Raw genomic sequence first — 17,500 nt, 5'->3', positions numbered from 1 at the left:
GTGCAATCCATGGCTTTAACCAGAGCCTGTTAAAAGAGAGCCTTGCCACTCCCTATTAAGCCCCATTGTACCGAATTTGGCTGCAGTTCCACCAGAGCTCCACTGGTGGTGATTGCGAGCGAGTACTTATGTCCTTTGGATTTCTTACAAGGTGAGTCGATATGTTCTCTCGATTTAGACAACCCTGGCAGCACTTCCGCTTTTGTATGAAGTGTACACCATCGCTTACACCACCTGTCCGCAAGTAAACAAATCGTTTTTCAGATTTGGTGATAATATTCCAATTTTCACAGCCGACTACAAGTCGTTTTTGTCAGCCATGAAAGACAGCCTATGGAGAAATGCTCCTGAATGTCTACAACACAAACTCCGCGAACCAAATCAGTCTGTGTAGTCCAGTCGACATAAAACCAGATTGGACTATAGCCTCGTAGCGAGAGTTATTCACTCGTAGTCTACAGTTTCATATGCTTTTAAAGAGTAGTGCTATTGGAACCCTTCATCGTCAATTACAGAAAACTCACCTGGAGATTACGTCCTTTTGTAGGCAACCTTTGGCGATCTCCACAGGTACATTAAAGCTTTCACTTTCATGACGTTATCAAGACTTTTTTTTAGCTGTTGGGGATATTTACCTGTCCATGATAGGTTGCAACTCATATGAGCACTACCCAAGATCACTTTGAGTTTTACGTTGCCAAAATTGTTAATAATTAGTTTGGACCACACTGATTACATGATATCCTACATATTTATCTTCAAAAGGACATACTCAGGTGTAACACTTTCATTGGTACCTTTTAATTCACAAGAAAATATAGTGTATGATTATGAAATTATGTAGGCTATTTATATCATCCAGACCGGTTGAGTTATTACTTGTTAAATGAAACAGTCATGTTAAATAACTCAGCACTGCACAGGAATGCATCCTAATTCGCAGGTAGAACACCCTAACCGTGTCATATTGTCAACATGTTCAACACGCTTCATTTAAATAGCTCGTGTACGCATTTACTGGTCATTTTTACAATTTTACATGTATTGTATTTTATGGTGAGAAAGGCAATGACTGATCAACAACACTTGATGGCGCCAGTCACTTGCACGATTGTTGTACATTAAGCATATAGCTTGTAACAGAACGTGATGGTACTTTGTTGATCATTGATTCTCCCAGAGTAGCTAACCTTAATAAAAGATATAAACCCAAGTATGGAAGCAAATCAGTGAAATGTTTTGCATTTTAAAAAGCATTGAATACTTTATATTGACATTCAGACACCACCGAATGTGTTGGTTTAGAATTTATTGCAATGTAGAAAAGAATCAGATCCAAAGATTCAATGTTGAATCTGAATTAAAATTCAGTTACCAAAAACGTTATGAAAAAAATTAAACCTTCAGAAATTCAAATTCAGGCTGTTTAAATTTAAATGGTAAAATTCAGACCCCCAAAATTCGTTTTCGTTTTTTTGTTGAAAGAATTCAAGAATTCAATTTGAGCCAAAATAAATCTGATTGCAACATCCAGGATGCAAATGCAATGAAGTGTGTAAATGTTGAAGAGACACTTATGTGACTTTCTGATCGAAACAGGTCACTCCCTAGAAGATTATTGTCACGTCTAGCACACCTACAAAGAGGCTTCTGACATCAATGATGATGTCTCTGTGTTTTCAAGTCTGTTGTTGTTTGCGTACGTGTGTGGGTGTGTATGTGTTTCTTGTCACCTGTTTGTGTGTTCAAGTGTTTTTCATTTGATGGGTCTGGATCTCCTGCAGTGCTCCACTGCTCTGTGGTGACTGGAGGGGCACTTTTGGGCTGTGTTTTGATCTTTCTACAAATATCCAGCCCAAAAACCACAGTAGTTTTGTTTTTCACACACCCACACAGGGACAATATTTTGGTGAGTGACACTAATACAAGATTAAAACAGATCTAGATCTAGATAGAGGAAACAGATACCAGTCAATACTGGTTTAGACACTGGGCGTACTGTTAAGGAAGTCTGCTTCAAACAACACACCATAAAATGGTTATAGAAATAATTTTTATTTTTGCGTCTGTAAAGTTTAAGATCTTAAGCCTAGAATCACAGAAGTACATCATTGTGATAACTTTTGATTTAAACATTGAGAATAAACAGTGTTCTTGTAACAATATTCTGTCATACAGGACCCACAGGACCATACAAATATCTATGACATCATCACAGTTATAATCAGTAGGATGGTTTCACAAAATATCATTATAACAAACAATCTCTATACAAGGAGGCAGATGGTTCTAACAGATTTCACAGTTAAAGGCAACATGGATTTAAATGTATCTCCAAAGTTAACAATCTCATCACAGATACTTCATTAACTAGTTTCATTGACTGTTTCACCTTGATCACTCCATGCCTTTCTCCCTAAAACATAAAGCACTCACGTCCTCTAGCTAACACCAACCACACAGTAACCTCAGCTCAGTGCCCAAGGCCAGCTGTAAAAGGATGGGGTTTGGTTGCTTCTCCTGCATGTCAAAATCACGTCTGTTTGCACTCTCTAGTAAATAAGCTGTAGAGCTCCTGTATCCTACTCTCGTCCTCTGAAAACTGGCCTCGAGTCGAACCCATCTGTCGCACAGAGGGAAGTCCTCCCCACCGAGACCTTCGTCCTTTGGGATCGATCCTCACTGCCTCCCGGGCACCTCTCCTCCAGTCAAACATCAGGTAACTTCACTCCCCACTCACAGGGAGAACAACTACATGGTCATTCTCAACGACACGCTCGGAATCTTCCGGTTCCTCTGAACGGTTGGTCGTCCTCCGTCTTGTCTGGCTCTAACAGCTGACCTCGTACGCCTCCTGGCCCTGCTTGTCGACGCTGCGTGGGCATGGGCGGGGACAGGTGAGGCAGTTGAGGCAACAGGGGCAGGTGAGGCAGCAGGGACAGGTGAGGCAGCAGGGGCAGGAAGGACACTGTGGTGGCTTGAAGCTCAGCAGCAGAGCGCTCCCCCCCAGCACCTGCACGCACGCCCCCAGCCACCCAAAATAAAGCGAGCCCCCGGGGTATAGGTGTAGAGGGGGCAGCCTGACCCCCCCGTGCCCCCTGTCCTCCTGCCCCAGAAGCCCCAGGCTGTGGGTGTAGACGCCCAGGGCCGTCAGACTGAGCAGGCCCGCCAGGGCCACCAGCAGGCCGCCTGCCGCCGCCACGCTCCTCAGAGGAAGGTCGGTCCAGCAGCGCACGCCCACGCTGGCCAGCACGATGCCCGCGCCGCACATGAACAGGGAGCTGAGCACCAGGCCCTGGGCCAGCCTGACCCGCGGGTCCCTCTCGTAGGACCCCGCCACCGGCCAGCACTGCTTCAGCTCCGACTCGGCCACCTGCAGGCAGCTCTCCCACAGGCCGTCCGAGCGAAGGAGGAGCAACGCCTCCGTGGAGCCCGCCGACCCCCTGACCCCCGAGCCCACTCTGGACCCCGCCCCCGGGCCGGCCACCCCCAGGCGGGTGTGCCCCTCCCTCCACTGGGGAGTGATGGCAGCGGTGAAGACGAGGACCAATCCCAGAGGGGCGAACACGATGCCCATCACCATGGAAACTGGGGTGTGCATCCTGGGAAACGATCTGGATCCGATTCGCCGCAGAGAAGTGACGCAAATGCTGTGAACTGTCCTGTAGTTTCTCTCCAGTGTGATAGCTTGCCAGTGAAGTCACAGAAGAAGAGGCACTGCTTGTCAGAGATCGCCAAACTACTACAGTAAGAGAAAGAGAAAGAACACATCAGAACATACATTGATGTGAAAAGGAGAGCCACTGAAAGGAGAACAGATAGAGGTCAGAAATAGAGATGAAGATAGATAGCTAAAGAAACAGAGAGAAAGAGAGAGCGTGAGAGAGAGAGAGAGGAAGAGAGAGAGAGAGAGAGAGAGAGAGAGAGAGAGACAAGAGAGAGAGGTCAGGATCTTCAGTTAGAAGCTGCTGGGCCAGGAGAAGAGTGATGCCTCTCTGTTGCTAAGATACGGAAACCAGGCCAGTCTCACGATCAGTGTTTGTCTTTGTACCCTTTATTTATTAAACGTCTTGTAAATAAATATTTATATATCAAGCCTGTGTGTGTTTGCTGTTTTATAAGGACATAGAGGGAGTTCTGACCTTCAGGAAGGATTCAGACCAGATTGGGGGAGTGTATTGCTCTGCCGTCTGCATGCTGAGTGACTTTGTCTATCCAGGGACAGTAGAGAGGACACTGGGGAGCAGCGATGTGACAGGCGGATGACTCTGACGCACACGCCCCCCTAACACCCCCCCCCCCCCCAGATGCTGACCTCCACTGCCCCCCATGGGGGCGCAGACATCAGGCTGCTCCAGACAGAGAATTAGAGGACAGACCCATAATTGAATCAGCTAGTTCTACTCTTCCTCCCTCCCTTCCTCCCTTGACCCCCCCCCCCCCTCTCTCTCTCTCTCTCTCTCTCTTTCTGGGAACTGACCTCAGTTCCCGGAGACACTTCATCGACTTGTATGCTCTTAATTAACCGTCACTGTTCCATACATCTTTTTTTGTTTCTTTTCTTTTTGTTTATTCTCTTCATTTTTGAAGAGAATAAAAGCACAATTACAAAGTACACAATTTATACAAAGTATGTGCGTCAGAGTTAGCTCATTTAAATCAGATTGCCCTTGACAGGTTGTCCAAAAACTCTGGGAGCAGCAAATAAACACCAGTCCATCAATGTTAGAGAATCAGGATGATAAATGAAACACATGCAAGGCTATTATTGGTGGTGACACTGTCTGTTGACTTTAGCCAAAACTGGTTTAAAAACCCCGCAAAGCCTCCTGAGTTTCTGATGTTACCATGGAAATTATGGAATTTGGCCTCCCTCTACTTGAAGTGACAAAGCAGATTGATCTTTCAGAACCGCGGCACCCAGTCACCACCATGCTTTGGTCCTGCTGGCAGTGCCACTGGTGGGATAGGGCAGCCTGGCCAGGCATCCTCTAAGTCAGACAGATTATGAATCATTTGAAACATCAGGCGTGTCTTCATGTCCAGACATCCCTCAAGGGAGAAGATCAGGATCCAGTCAGAACGAAATCTGCATCCCAGAGACCAGGAAGTCGTCTTAAAGAGTGTCTTCACACACATCCACTCACACAAAGACAGACACACACACACACATTTTCTGTTTAACGTGACATCTCCACTGCTCGCACAGCAAAGTCCTGTCCCACATACCATTCAGGTGAGGCGGTGCAGAACGACAGCAGACCCCTCTTCTCCTCCTCTTCTCTATGTCGTTATCAGCAGAGCTCACATGATTCCTTCTTGCTGTTGGAGAGATGCTCTGCTTCCACCGTACATTTCCCCCCCTCTCTCTGTCTCTCGCTCGTTGTCTCTCTCTCTCCCTCTTGCGATTGTGTGCTCTCTCTGCCTTTCCTTCCTTTTTACTCCCTTACTCTCTCCCTCCTTTTCTCCGACTGGATCCTTCTCCCTCTCTCTGACTCTCCCCCTCCCCCTCTTCTTCTCCCAGACTCCCTCCCTTCCTCTCTCTGACTGTCCCCCTCCCCCTCTTCCCCTCTTCTTCTCCCTCCTTCTCCATCTCTCTGCCAGACCACCTCTCACTCTCCTGGTCCCTCCCTCCCTTCGTTTCCCGCCCAGAGACCTCTTCACAGGCGAGTGCAGCCTACGCAGAGGCTCTGCACAGATGGGAGACTGCTTGCTCGTGTTCAGAAACAAAACATCAAGGATGTGGGTGAGGTGGAGTACATCACACACACACACCCACGCACACACATACACACACGCAGATAGATAATATCCATATGATTATCGAATCATATGAAATGAAACCAAATGTCTGATGCTAGGTGTTTAAGTGAGTCATCGGTTGTAACTACACACACGTACTTTTATTGCTGATGTAATGCTGAAAAATGACCTATATAAGTGAGCCCATCTGTCTAACTGTGTCTCGGTGCGACATAGAGCGAGAGCGGCAGAAACAACAGTGTTTGGAAGCATCCTAACACCACACAGACGGAGAGAAACACATCCCTTATCCATCGTCCTTTATTTTCTTTGGAGAAAAAATAGAAATGGCTAATACAAAAGAAATGGCAAAGTAAAAACATTAAATATAGGATATACATAAAGCCTTGAAATGTTGCAAAATGGTCAATGATTTGAAAAAAACAACAACAATATAAAATATGCAAAACCTTTGACAAAAACTCATCTGAAAAATGGGGGAGAGGGAGCTGTGTTCAGACACAGTGGCTTATGGGTAAATTGTGTGGTTCCACAACAGATCCAGGAAATGTGTGTTACCCTTTGATAAGGGTTAGCCTCGGCTAGGTGAAACCCTTAGCTATGGTGAAGACGGGGAAATGTGTGACATTGGTTCTACAAGTGAGCTCTGGGCAGGCCGACTGTGAAACGGACAGACAGGTAGCTCCAGCAGTGTATTGTTACAGAAATATATACAAAAAAGGGATCATAATACCATGCTATCTAAAAGACAAACTGTGTCAGACTAGCATGCTTTTTCAGGCACCATGAGTTGTGTAGAAATGATAGGTGCGTTACTAGCAACTACTTTGAAAGAGCTGGCAAAATGCAGGATGTTTATGCTTCCTGACAATTGAAATAATATAACAATTTGATGGATAAATGGGCATTGTAAGTTTACAGCAAGCAAACAACAAGGTCATGTTAATTAATATTTACATTAAATATTTACATCATCTTCATCTTAATTGCTCTCACGTTATATATAAAATATTTAGAAATATTGAACTGAATTGATGTGTTCCAGCTGTGGTATTTACAAAGAATGACTGACATCAATTTTCTGGTTGAACTGACTGTAACTATTGATCCGACTGGCCTCTGAGCTTGACAACCAGGTCCGTAATGTCTCTATTGCAATGCAATTGCATTGTCCAATTGGGCAGTGCTTTTTAAGAGGGTTAAATTCTGCAATTAGGATTGTCCAGAAGGTTGTGCCAGTGGGTCAGGGTTCTTGCTGGGAGGTGATGGAGGGGTCTTCATAGCTCCATGAGTGTTATCTGCAGGACGCCGTGGGAGTCCGACATCTCAATCAGAAAGGCAGAGTGGTTGCTGTAGTGTGCAATGATGTTGTCGTCCATGTTCACGAAAATCCTGACAGAAGACACAAACAGAGACACGAACTTAAGTTGAGTGTGCGGTGACTTGGGAAAAATCGCTGAACGTAAATAATACATTTACACGTTTGAGAAATAGGTTGTATGGGTTACGCAAATGTTACGGGGTTTGGATGCCATCTCACATCTAGAATTTAGAGGTGCCTCCCACTCGAAGAACAAAAGATAGATAGGGAGGGAGGGAGGGAGGGAGGGAGGGAGGCAGGGGGAGAGATAGAGAGGGAGAGAGAGAGATAGAGAGGTAGAGAGGGAGAGATAGAGAGAGAGAGAGAGAGAGAGAGAGAGGCAGGCAGGTTGTAATCACACCATCTCTCCAGACAGTCAGTCCATCCCCCTTCCCCCTGGGGCCAACCCTAACCCTGTCTTTACGGCTGTGTTGATAATGAGTAAACTAACTGCCAGCTCACGCTACCCGCCTAAAGCCTGACCGGCCCCTGATTGAAGACAGTATCCGAGGGATGGGAATGTAACTGAACCTGTTAGCTCAGCCTCTCCCCTACAGATGAACCTGAGCAGAACATAAAACAGAAGAGCGGAGCAGAGCGGAGAACAGCGGAGAAGAGCGGAGTAGAATAGAGTATAGCAGATTAGAGCAGAAGTGAAGAAAGCAGAGGAGAGTAGAGTAGAATAGAGAAGACCAGAGCAGAATAGAGCAGAGTAAAGCAGAGCAGAGCAGAGGGAGAATCTGCCAAGACGTCCATATGGGGTGGGAGGAACACTACCCACTCACCGCATTCACCTTCACAGTGGAACAACAAAAAAATACATAACGTAAAGCTATGTGAGCACAAAGACGTTCTAAAACACCCTTTTTTCAAAGCTTGGAGACAAAACAGTAGTCACAGATGGCCAGTAGCCAAAAGGATTACAGACAAAGAGTCTATCGGACTATCTCCGTGCTCCACTAACACCACCACACCACTTCCTTGTGTTGGCCAGATGATCAGATTAGGGGAAACATAAACAAGAGAGACAATCACTGGATGAGTCATTCTGGAGAGTTTGGAAATCTTTCAGTCCTCCTCCCTGTTCCTGTGTCTCTAGGGAGGAGCTACAATTATCACATTCCAGCCGGCAGAGATCAAGACTCACCTGGCCGGTTGGACCACTCAGGCTTCCTTGCACGGAAACCCTCTTAGATTCTAGGAAAGAATCTAGGCGATGGATGTGCCTATTCTGATTCACTTAAAAGTTCATGTGCTGGGACTGCACGTAGTCCATACTTTCAACTTTGCCGCGAAAGGCAGCAACTTTCTGCTTTAAACAATGCATGATGTTTACATTTGGGTCATGAAATGCCGTTCTGGTCAAAGAGACTTACCCTCGTTTGCATTTTTTGTAGATTTTTCCAATGGTGTCTTTTTGCATGCCATACTTCTCTGAAATCTGAGGAAGCAACAGGAAGTGAAAGAAGAGAGTTAAAGCGACATCTCAAGCTAACTGACATGTGAACAGAACTAGAGGGATGATATCTGTTTAAAGAGCGGGCCATGCCGTGCTGTTTTTGTGTGCTGTGTGTGTGTGTGTGTGCTGTGTGTGCTGTGTGTGTGTGCTGTGTGTGTGCTGTGTGTGTGTGTGTTTGTGCTGTGTGTGCTGTGTGTGTGTGTGTGTTCTGTGTGTGTGTGTGCTGTGTGTGTGTGTGTGTGTGTGTGTGTGCTGTGTGTGTGTGCTGTGTGTGTGTGTGTGTGTGCTGTGTGTGTGTGTGCTGTGTGTGTGTGTGCGCTGTGTTTGTGTGTGTGTGTGTGTGCTGTGTGTGTGTGTGTGCTGTGTGTGTGTGTTACTTACAGCTTCTCGTAGGCCTATGAGGGTGGGGGTGTTCAGCATCAGAGCATCAAAAACTTCCTCGGTCTCCGACCTCACGTACAGGAGTACTGAGACACAGAGAGTCATGCAATGTTTACAAGTCCAGCCAGGTTAGGCAAAAGCACACAGTGAAATGAAGCAGCCTATTGTAAGACAGGCAAAATGCGTAATGTAACGTTTCTGTGTGTGCTGAGGTGTGCTGAGGTGATGCGCCGTTCGGACGCGCGTTCTCTTGTCTCACCTCTCTGTGTGTCCTCTGCTTTGATCTGTTTGGCGGGAGGAGAGAGGCTGTGCTCCTTGTCTGGATACCGTCTCTTCAGAGAGCTTCTGGAATCACATCACAAACCAGTCAGTCCTGAACCCCACTCATGCCGTCATGTACCTTAGAACAGGCCGCTGCCAAAGTCACTTCCCCATTTTAGGATACACACAAGTACGGAGGGCAAGAAGATGTTTACCTTTCAACTTCATCCAGGGTTGATGGGGGTGCCTGCACAGAGAGAGAGAGGAGGGGGAGGGGGAATAAAGATAAGTTAAGTGATAAGCTGCAGCTCTTGCACAAAGACACTGCTAGACATCTCCTTCCCACATCCTCACAGTCACAAGTGTGAATGATATCACCGGCACACATACAGAACTACATTTCCCATGACCACCTGAATGGATTTGCACGTTTAAAAAACAACTGATAGAACTCCTGTTATTATCTCTTCAACTCCCAACCCGAAAGTTTTTTCTCTTTTCCTCTATTCTAGGAGTGACGGTAAAAAGAACTCTGTATGAACTTGGTGGTCAAACACACACAAACACACACACCGCTGACTGTGGGAAACAGACATGTCTGAACAGCATCTTCACCACCTTCCCTTGTGTCAACAACACGGCGAAACATGGAGAAACCTGGGGGGGGGGGGGGTCAGCGTGCGAGTGTGTGTGAGAGAGAGTGAGTGAGAGGAGTCTGTACATGAGTCGAGTTTCGACAAACAGCCCACCAATTAGGAGGTCTGCTATGAGAGAGTGCCTCTGCTCACTTTCCCTGCAACACCCTCCCACCTCCCTCCCTCCCTCCCTCCCTCCCTCCCTCCCTCCCTCCCTCCCTCCCTCCCTCCCTCCCTCCCTCCCTCCCTCCCTCCCTCCCTCCCTCCCTCCCTCCCTCCCTCCCTCCCTCCCTCCCTCCCTCCCTCCCTCCCTCCCTCCCTCCCTCCCTCCCTCCCTCCCTCCCTCCCTCCCTCCCTCCCTCCTCATCCCAACCCTTTTCCCACAAAATAGTTTCCCACACCTCTTCCACAGCCTGAGGCTGGAGGGAGAGGGGGCGAAGGGGCCATGATTGAACCACTGTTCCCAGAATCCCATAAACACATGGATAGAGAATGAGAAATGTACTATGTATTAAATAAATATAGTGGGAGAGAGTTATAAATAAAGATAGAGAGGGAGGGAGGGAGAGAGAAAGGGGGAGAAAGAGAGAGAGAAAGAGATTGAGTGAGAGAGAAATGGAGAAAGACAAAGAAAGAGATAGGATAGATAGATACTTGATTGTTCCCGGATGAAATTTAGGAAGAGTGAGAGAGGGAGAGGGAAAGAGTACGTGAAAAAGGGAGAGAGACATAGAGAGAGAGAGAGAGAGAGAGGGAGGGAGACGTACCAGGCCACAGCGCTGGAGGTTGGAAAGATGCATCTCCGGGATGAAGAGGACAGGCTGGGTCACATGGTCCTGCAGGGTCCTAAAGAGAGTGGAGTCACAGGCCATGGAGCTGGACACCACGGACTTCGAACCTGGGGAGAGACAGGGTGGAGGTACGGGTTAGCCTCTGGACCTGGTGAGTGTGTGTCTAAGTTAATGTGAGTGTGTGAGTGAGGGTGTGTGTGTGTGTGTGCCACTCACTCGTGTTGCTGGTGTCAGCCACGTTCTTTCCCCTCCTCTTGGTTCTCTTCCTCTCCTCATCTCTCATCTTCCTCTCAGCACCCTGTGGAGAACAAACACACACCAACCATGAGCTCTTCTCCTCAGAATGACCGTTTTTTGTCCATGAACGCATACCGGCTAGCAGGCAGCAGCACAGACTGACAGAAACACAGTGGGAATGTTTGAACTCCACGGGACTGACCTTGTCACAGAAGATCTTGACCTGGCAGGCCGCTCTGTGGATGAGCTTGTTGGAGCCGGAGCTGAAATCGTAGGTGTCGATCTGCAGGTTGAGAGGGAGGCCTTTCACGCCTTTCTGGGACGAGAAGTCTGTGCTGAGGGAGTTCAGGCCGATGTACACCTGGAAGACAAGGTTCAAGTTTGACTTTCATGTTGGTTTGTCATATGTAACAGGTACAGGAAGACTGGAATTCTTTGGTCCTTCTCCTCTTGGCAGTTTTCTAGCAGCCTGTCTAAACCTGTAATGAACGAGTCCTTAAATATAAGCAGCTATTGTTTGTGTATTCTTTTTCACGGGTGACAAAGTGCAACAGTGGTTTTAATTGCGTTTAGTGCATTTATAACGTACAATGGAATTTTGACATGAACACTCCTAAATATCTGTGCGTCTGAGTCATGAGCCCAAAGGTGTGTTTCTATCATGTTTGCGAGGGATGTGTTGAAGACAAACAAACGCTTCCTGGGCACAGCGTATGTGTGGATGCTCTTTAACCACTGATCGGTCTAAACCGGCCCGAGAGCGTCTGTCTCATCGACAGATCTAAGGAGGCCTTGCTTTTGGAAAAGAGTCTTACTTCTACAAGGCATGACACACGGTGTGTCTTTCTCTTCATTTACATTTAGTCATTTAGCAGACGCTCTTATCCAGAGCGACTTACAGCAAGTACAGGGACATTCCCACGAGGCAAGTAGGGGGAAGTGCCTTGCCCAAGGACACAGCGTCATTGGGCACGGCGGGTAATCGATCCGCCAACCTTCTGATTACTAGCCCGACTCCCTCATCGCTCAGCCATCTGACTCACTTTATCTCCTTCCTTCCCGCTCTCCCTCCACCTCATCCTCCACCTGTTCTACCCAGCCCTGCCTTGTTGCCCCGGGGCAGGTAGCTGAAAACTCCCTCTGTGGTGACAGCAGCCTCAGGGGGACACCTGACAGCATGCCACAGATTCCTCCCCTCCTCCTGCCCCCCTGTGTCTACCCCCCCCCACCCACCCCCCAACCCCTAATCCAACCCTGGATGCTCAATCCACTTGTGTGCGTGTTGAATGTTAGTGTCTATATGTGTGTGTGTATGTGTGTGCGTCCTACCTTGGCCTCCTCATTGGGGTTCCAGACAAAGGACAGAGCATTAAACGCCACCTCCTCCACACTGCTGATTCCGCTGAACACCTCTTTGTAGTCGGCTGCGCGGAGAGAGAGCATATCCAGTTACCTCTCAACGTTCCTCTCACTCTCACTGGGCGCGTGTGTGTGTGTGTGTACCAGCGCATACCTATGTCAATGACCCTCTGCTTGACGGTGGGCTGGCGAGCGTGCCAGTGGTTCCAGCACTTCAGCTGCATCTCCGGACTCTTGTCATTTTCAAACACGGCCATGACCACAGTCTGGAGGAAAGACAGACAGACAGACAGACAGACAGACAGGGAGAGAGAGAGAGAGAGAGAGAAAGAGAGAGAGAGAGAGAGAGAGAGAGAGAGAGAGAGAGAGAGAGAGAGAGAGAGAGAGAGAGAGAGAGAGAGAGAGAGAGAGAGAGAGAGACATAGAGGGAGAGACATAGAGAAAGAGAGAGGTGGGGGTGAAGGGAGGGAAAGACAAAGGAATGCCAACAGATTAGGAACACTTGTAGAGGTTGTTTTGTGTGTGCTTCAAACCAAACAAAAACAGATTCCTTTCAGCGGTGACCTTTCCACACGCTCATCCAGCCAGCCAAGAATACACCATCTGGAGAGTGATGTCATCAATGTGCGACGGACTCACCTTGACTTTGCTGACCACCAAGCCTGTGGAGCTCTCCACTCCCTGGAGGGTGATGGGGTAGAACTGGCCCTTGTTCAGGTACACCATAGGCAGCTGGGAGGACTTGTGCTGGGAAGCCTGGGCAGCTCCCAGAGTGAACTGGAAGTCCTGACTGGAAAAACACCACCAGCATTAGACTTAACTGACGTGAGATTTCATTCGAGTTCCCTCAGGTAGGTCGAGAAGCATATGGTTGTGTGGATGGCTATCTAGGGGGTTACGCACCTGTACCTCTCTGGAGGTGAGTTAGAGTAGGTGTCTGAGTAGATTGGACTGTCCTGAGGAGAGAAGTGGGTGCTGTAGGGAATCTAAAAGGATGAGAGGAGAGAGAGAGATGAACATCAACAAGACTGACGGGAAATACAGAGAAAGCGCCCGAGCCCTGTTTAGCGCCCCACCCCTCCTCATCCCAGGGCCTCTGCTCTCACCTGGGCTCCCGTGTCGGAGAAGGCTGTCTCCCCCGGCCACTTCTGCAGCAGAGAGTCAAAGATGTTGTTGATGACCAGCTTGTCGTAGCTGTCCACCGCGGCGGCGGCGGCGCCCCCGGAGCTGCCTGTGAGGGTGGTGTAGCTCTCTGAGGGGGGGAGGAGGGCGGAGCCAGGCTTGGGGGCGGGGCACATCGTCTCCTGGTGGCCGTGGATGGAAATGTTCTCTGACAGGAGCTTCATGATGTTGGCAGGCGTGTCCAGAGTAATCAGATCGGGGGAGGAGCTACAGAGAGTCAAGGAAGGTAGATGGGGGGGGGGGAGATGGGCCGAGGGAGAGAGGGAGAGAGATATAGAGAGAGAGAGAGAGAGAGAGAGAGGGAGAGGGAGGGAGGGAGAGAGGGAGAGGGAGGGAGGGAGGGAGGGAGGGAGGGAGGGAGCGAGCGAGCGAGCGAGCGAGGGAGGGGGAGATTAGTAAGAGGTCCAAATATAACACCATCTCCGACGCCGCACCTTGCAAACACAACTGCTGACTGACGAATAGAAGCCAAAAGCTGTGACTGTCAGCCCACTCCTTGTCTTGTTCATCAACAGTAGCCTATACACTAGCACACCAGCACCCACACAAACACACACAATCACGCACACACACTTATGGGCATACACACACACACACACACACATACATGAGAGCTACTGAAAGTGAGATGACAGTGAAGGAGGCGGGTTTTTGGGCCTGGGTGGGAACTGTTTGTTTCCCTAATCCCAGATTGTGTGTTTGAGTTTCTCTAGAGAGCTGAAGGGTTGAGGGGGAGAGAAGGGCCATCTCTCACCCAGACAAAGGACAGAGGAGAGGAAAGGTAAAGAGAGGAGAGGAAAGAAGAGAAGACAAGAGGAGAGGAGAGGAGAGGAGGAGAGAGAAAGGAAGAGGAGCGGAGGGTAAAAAGGAGAGGACAGGAAATAGGAGGAGAGTAGAAAGGAGAGGAGGGTCTTCTTGGGTGGTATAGATAACGAGCTATGCGGTGTACTGACCCACAATCCCTCAGGCTCTGTTTGACATGAGGATTACCCTGGCTGCTTAGTCTGACCTCCAGAATCCCTACCTGCACTATCCTCACCAGGAGAGGGGGTCAGTGGGGGGGAAACCACCCAGAAAAGACTTCATGTCCATCCCTCCTTGACACCACACATCCATACACACCAGTGTGTCTAACAGGGAGCCCTACTTCAAGGATGTGTCTTACCTCTCGTTGGGCTTGTACATGTTGCTGCCTCGACTGCATGCGGTCATCTTCAGTTCCTTCTGACTCTGCAGGATGCGAAATACACACTGACGTTACTCACGCGTCGCACGGACCGCCAACAGACGATGACAGAGCAGTCGTGTGTTTCTCCAGTTCACACCAACAAACACCAACAAACGCAAACCCAACCCGCCAAAGGTGTTTGTTGGGGCGGAGTGAAGCGGCTGAACTGAACAAGCATTCAGCGACGGCTCCGGCGCGAGGAGCGCACCAGATGGGCAGAGACCCCGGACACAGTAAAGACGCCAACCTTGCACTGGTCGTGGAACATGGTGAGGGCGGTGAGGTCGTCCTCAGGGTTCATCCTGGCCTTGGGCCTGCTCTGGTCGCTCTCCATGTTGGCCCAAGAGTCCATGATGTAGTTACTGTAGCGCTGGTAGTTAAAATTCTCGTTCTGAAGGCCCAATCCTATAGTCCTGCATAGAGAAAGAACATGTTAGATGGTGCTATACACACACATTTACTTACACACACGCACACACACGCACACACACACACATGAAGGAAGACGTGTAGGAATCACGTGGTTGCGGCTGAAGTGATGTAACAGCCTTCATGACCGCTCACAGATGCCTGAGGGAGCTGGAAGGTTTCGATTGCAAAACCACAAATTTGGCTCCGCTCTTTAAACCTCACATGGTCTGCATGCAAGAGACACACCTTCTGCCCCCCACACACACTCTCTCTCACACACACACACACACACACACACACACAACCTGGTAATCTAAAGATCCACACTATCATCAACTCCATCACACAGCGTTTATAAACAGAAAAGGAAGAGCACGCTAAACACAGTGTGAAAAAAAGTTTTTCAGCCCATTTGTTTGCCAACTTTCACTGCTAAATCTCCTCTGTCGTTCCTGCTAAAGACCCTCAAACAAGCCCGGGGTCTGGGGGAGGGGCCTCTGTCTCCAGAGCAAACACTGCAGAGGTCCGTTTGGCGGCTTGGAGTATCTCTCTGTCTGTCTGGGAAGGCCCGGGAGCAAACACAAACAGCTCCACGCAGCGCTGTCGCCAGCCCAACACCTGAGCACACCTCAGACACCTGGCGAAATCAATGCCTCAGCAACCCACCAGGGAAGCGTGACAGAACAAATCAAGCCGTCAGGACAACGTTTGACACCGCGCCAGGTCTGTGGGCCCAGGGTCTGTGGGCCCAGGTCTGTCGGCCCAGGGTCTGTCGGCCCAGGTCTGTTGGCCCACGGTCTGTCGGCCCACGGTCTGTGGGACCAGGGTCTGTGGGACCAGGGTCTGTGGGACCAGGGTCTGTGTGCTAAGGGTCTGTGCTCACCCAGCAGGGAGAAGGCCTCTGTTGAGAGGGGCTAGCTTAGCCTGCGGTACTGAGCAGTGTGTGTGTGTGACACACTCACTGTGTTCACAGCGCCGGACAGGGACACCTGCTGTGCACCTGACCCCTCCACCCCTCCACCCCTCCACCCCTCCACCCCTCCACCCCTCCACCCCTCCACCCCTCTCAGCTCTCCCCTCCACACTCAGCGGACTCTGACCATGTCCGCACACCAGCTCATTCCTGCCCCCCACACAGCTGAATAGGAGTCGATGTTTCAGACACACACTATGTACCCACATTCAGTTGGGACTAGAGTTTCACCGTTGTGTCATTGACTGCATGGCCATTAGACCGCCTACAGAGGAGATTTCCATTTTCAGGAGCCTTTTGTGCTCCTGGCCCCTGGGTTAGCCTCAACACAAGCAGGACCAGCACACTCCAACATAGCTTCGGTTCAATGGCAGGTGATGCAGAGTAATGATGTATGTGTGTGTGTTTGTGTCTTAGTATCATTTTCCTAAAGAATAGACCCTTTTCTCCCAACAGACACCTTTCACGTGGGGGTCTGTTGCAGCATGTAAAACAGGGGGAGAAGAAGAGTGCTACTGTAGCTGCGTTTGTTTTCGTCTGTCTCAGTTCTGTTAGAAACATAATTAGGGAGTGCTAAAAACGTCTTCTGTGCAACATTCTACGCTGCAGGACAAAACCACATTCCCCACAAACAGCCTTACACTTACAGAAGATTATCTGGGAAGACATTGAAAGGAAGGCATGTTTTGTCAGGATGAACGTTCATATTAACTGAATAAAAGGACATGATAAAAACCTTTTAAAACCTGACAGTCATTGCGTAATGCAAGTCTCTCCTTCGGGTCCAAAATCACAGTAACGCAAACACTCAACCAACAAAACAATCAATTGTAATAATAAATAAAATAACCAACTGGGGTTAATTCACTTACTCAATCTCTTTGGTCATGACTCCTGTCCAAGTAAGCAGGAATTGTTTCCTGAGGTTAGATTCCTCTGGGTGATGTATTTGTGTGTGTCTCTGAGTTTGTGTGACTCTGTCAGTCTTAAGAGCAAAACTAGGATTGGTTCCAGGCCTCTCTGATACCAGCCTTTATTTCATCCTGACAGCTAGCTTCCCTCACTATGCTCTGATTGGCTGAGCCCTACAGACAGGTGTGTGATAGGACAGGTGTAGGGGGGTTAACTCTCACACTGCTGAGGAGAAACCAGGGTGTGACTGAGAGAGAGAGAGAGAGAGAGAGAGAGAAAGAGAGAGAGAGAGGCAGTGAATCCTGCATGTCATTACCCTGCTGAACAAAAGAGTGAAATTGGGATTCCAGAAGTGTGAAAGGATTCTTAACGAGCCGGGAACAACAAAGGCAGATTTCTGGAGCTAGTCTTTAACATGGAAATGTTCTTTTGAATAATTTCCTCTCAGTCTCCAAGAAGCCATCTTCCCTGGCACTCAGAGTAACACTTACTGTCAGGGCTTCATGGTGAAAATAACATTTTACTGCAGTGATTTTTTGAATGTGTTT

General features: G+C 48.8%; 2 protein-coding genes across 2 annotated transcripts; both read right to left on the bottom strand.

Moving 5' to 3' along the window:
• Positions 1–2,236: 2,236 nt before the first annotated feature.
• cldn23l (claudin 23-like) lies at positions 2,237–3,722 on the bottom strand. The gene is made up of 2 exons (XM_084683363.1): positions 2,973–3,722; positions 2,237–2,934 (listed from the first exon to the last, which is right to left on the bottom strand). The coding sequence occupies exons 1-2, from the start codon at positions 3,599–3,601 to the stop codon at positions 2,766–2,768; spliced, it is 798 nt and encodes a 265-aa protein (XP_084539489.1). The 5' UTR covers positions 3,602–3,722; the 3' UTR covers positions 2,237–2,765.
• Positions 3,723–6,045: 2,323 nt separating this feature from the next.
• grhl3 (grainyhead-like transcription factor 3) lies at positions 6,046–17,028 on the bottom strand. The gene is made up of 16 exons (XM_084683292.1): positions 16,913–17,028; positions 14,904–15,069; positions 14,594–14,658; positions 13,353–13,635; positions 13,150–13,232; positions 12,886–13,036; positions 12,401–12,512; positions 12,217–12,311; positions 11,090–11,248; positions 10,867–10,948; positions 10,627–10,757; positions 9,440–9,471; positions 9,223–9,308; positions 8,964–9,049; positions 8,500–8,564; positions 6,046–7,155 (listed from the first exon to the last, which is right to left on the bottom strand). The coding sequence occupies exons 1-16, from the start codon at positions 16,927–16,929 to the stop codon at positions 7,041–7,043; spliced, it is 1,728 nt and encodes a 575-aa protein (XP_084539418.1). The 5' UTR covers positions 16,930–17,028; the 3' UTR covers positions 6,046–7,040.
• Positions 17,029–17,500: the final 472 nt, after the last annotated feature.

The sequence above is a fragment of the Hypomesus nipponensis genome, chromosome 3, assembly GCF_054491055.1.
Source record: "Hypomesus nipponensis isolate SF chromosome 3, ASM5449105v1, whole genome shotgun sequence".
NCBI lineage: Eukaryota > Metazoa > Chordata > Actinopteri > Osmeriformes > Osmeridae > Hypomesus > Hypomesus nipponensis.
This window is presented reverse-complemented; position numbering and strand designations above follow the sequence as displayed.

Coding starts and splice junctions, on each gene's coding strand:
- cldn23l (XM_084683363.1), bottom strand. CDS start 3,601: ATGCACACCCCAGTTTCCATGGTGATGGGCATCGTGTTCGCCCCTCTG. Junction 2,935..2,972: donor CTGCTGAGCTTCAAGCCACC/ACAGTGTCCTTC, acceptor TCACCTGTCCCT/GCTGCCTCACCTGCCCCTGT.
- grhl3 (XM_084683292.1), bottom strand. Junction 13,037..13,149: donor TCACCTCCAGAGAGGTACAG/GTGCGTAACCCC, acceptor GTGTTTTTCCAG/TCAGGACTTCCAGTTCACTC. Junction 12,513..12,885: donor TGGTGGTCAGCAAAGTCAAG/GTGAGTCCGTCG, acceptor TCTTTCCTCCAG/ACTGTGGTCATGGCCGTGTT.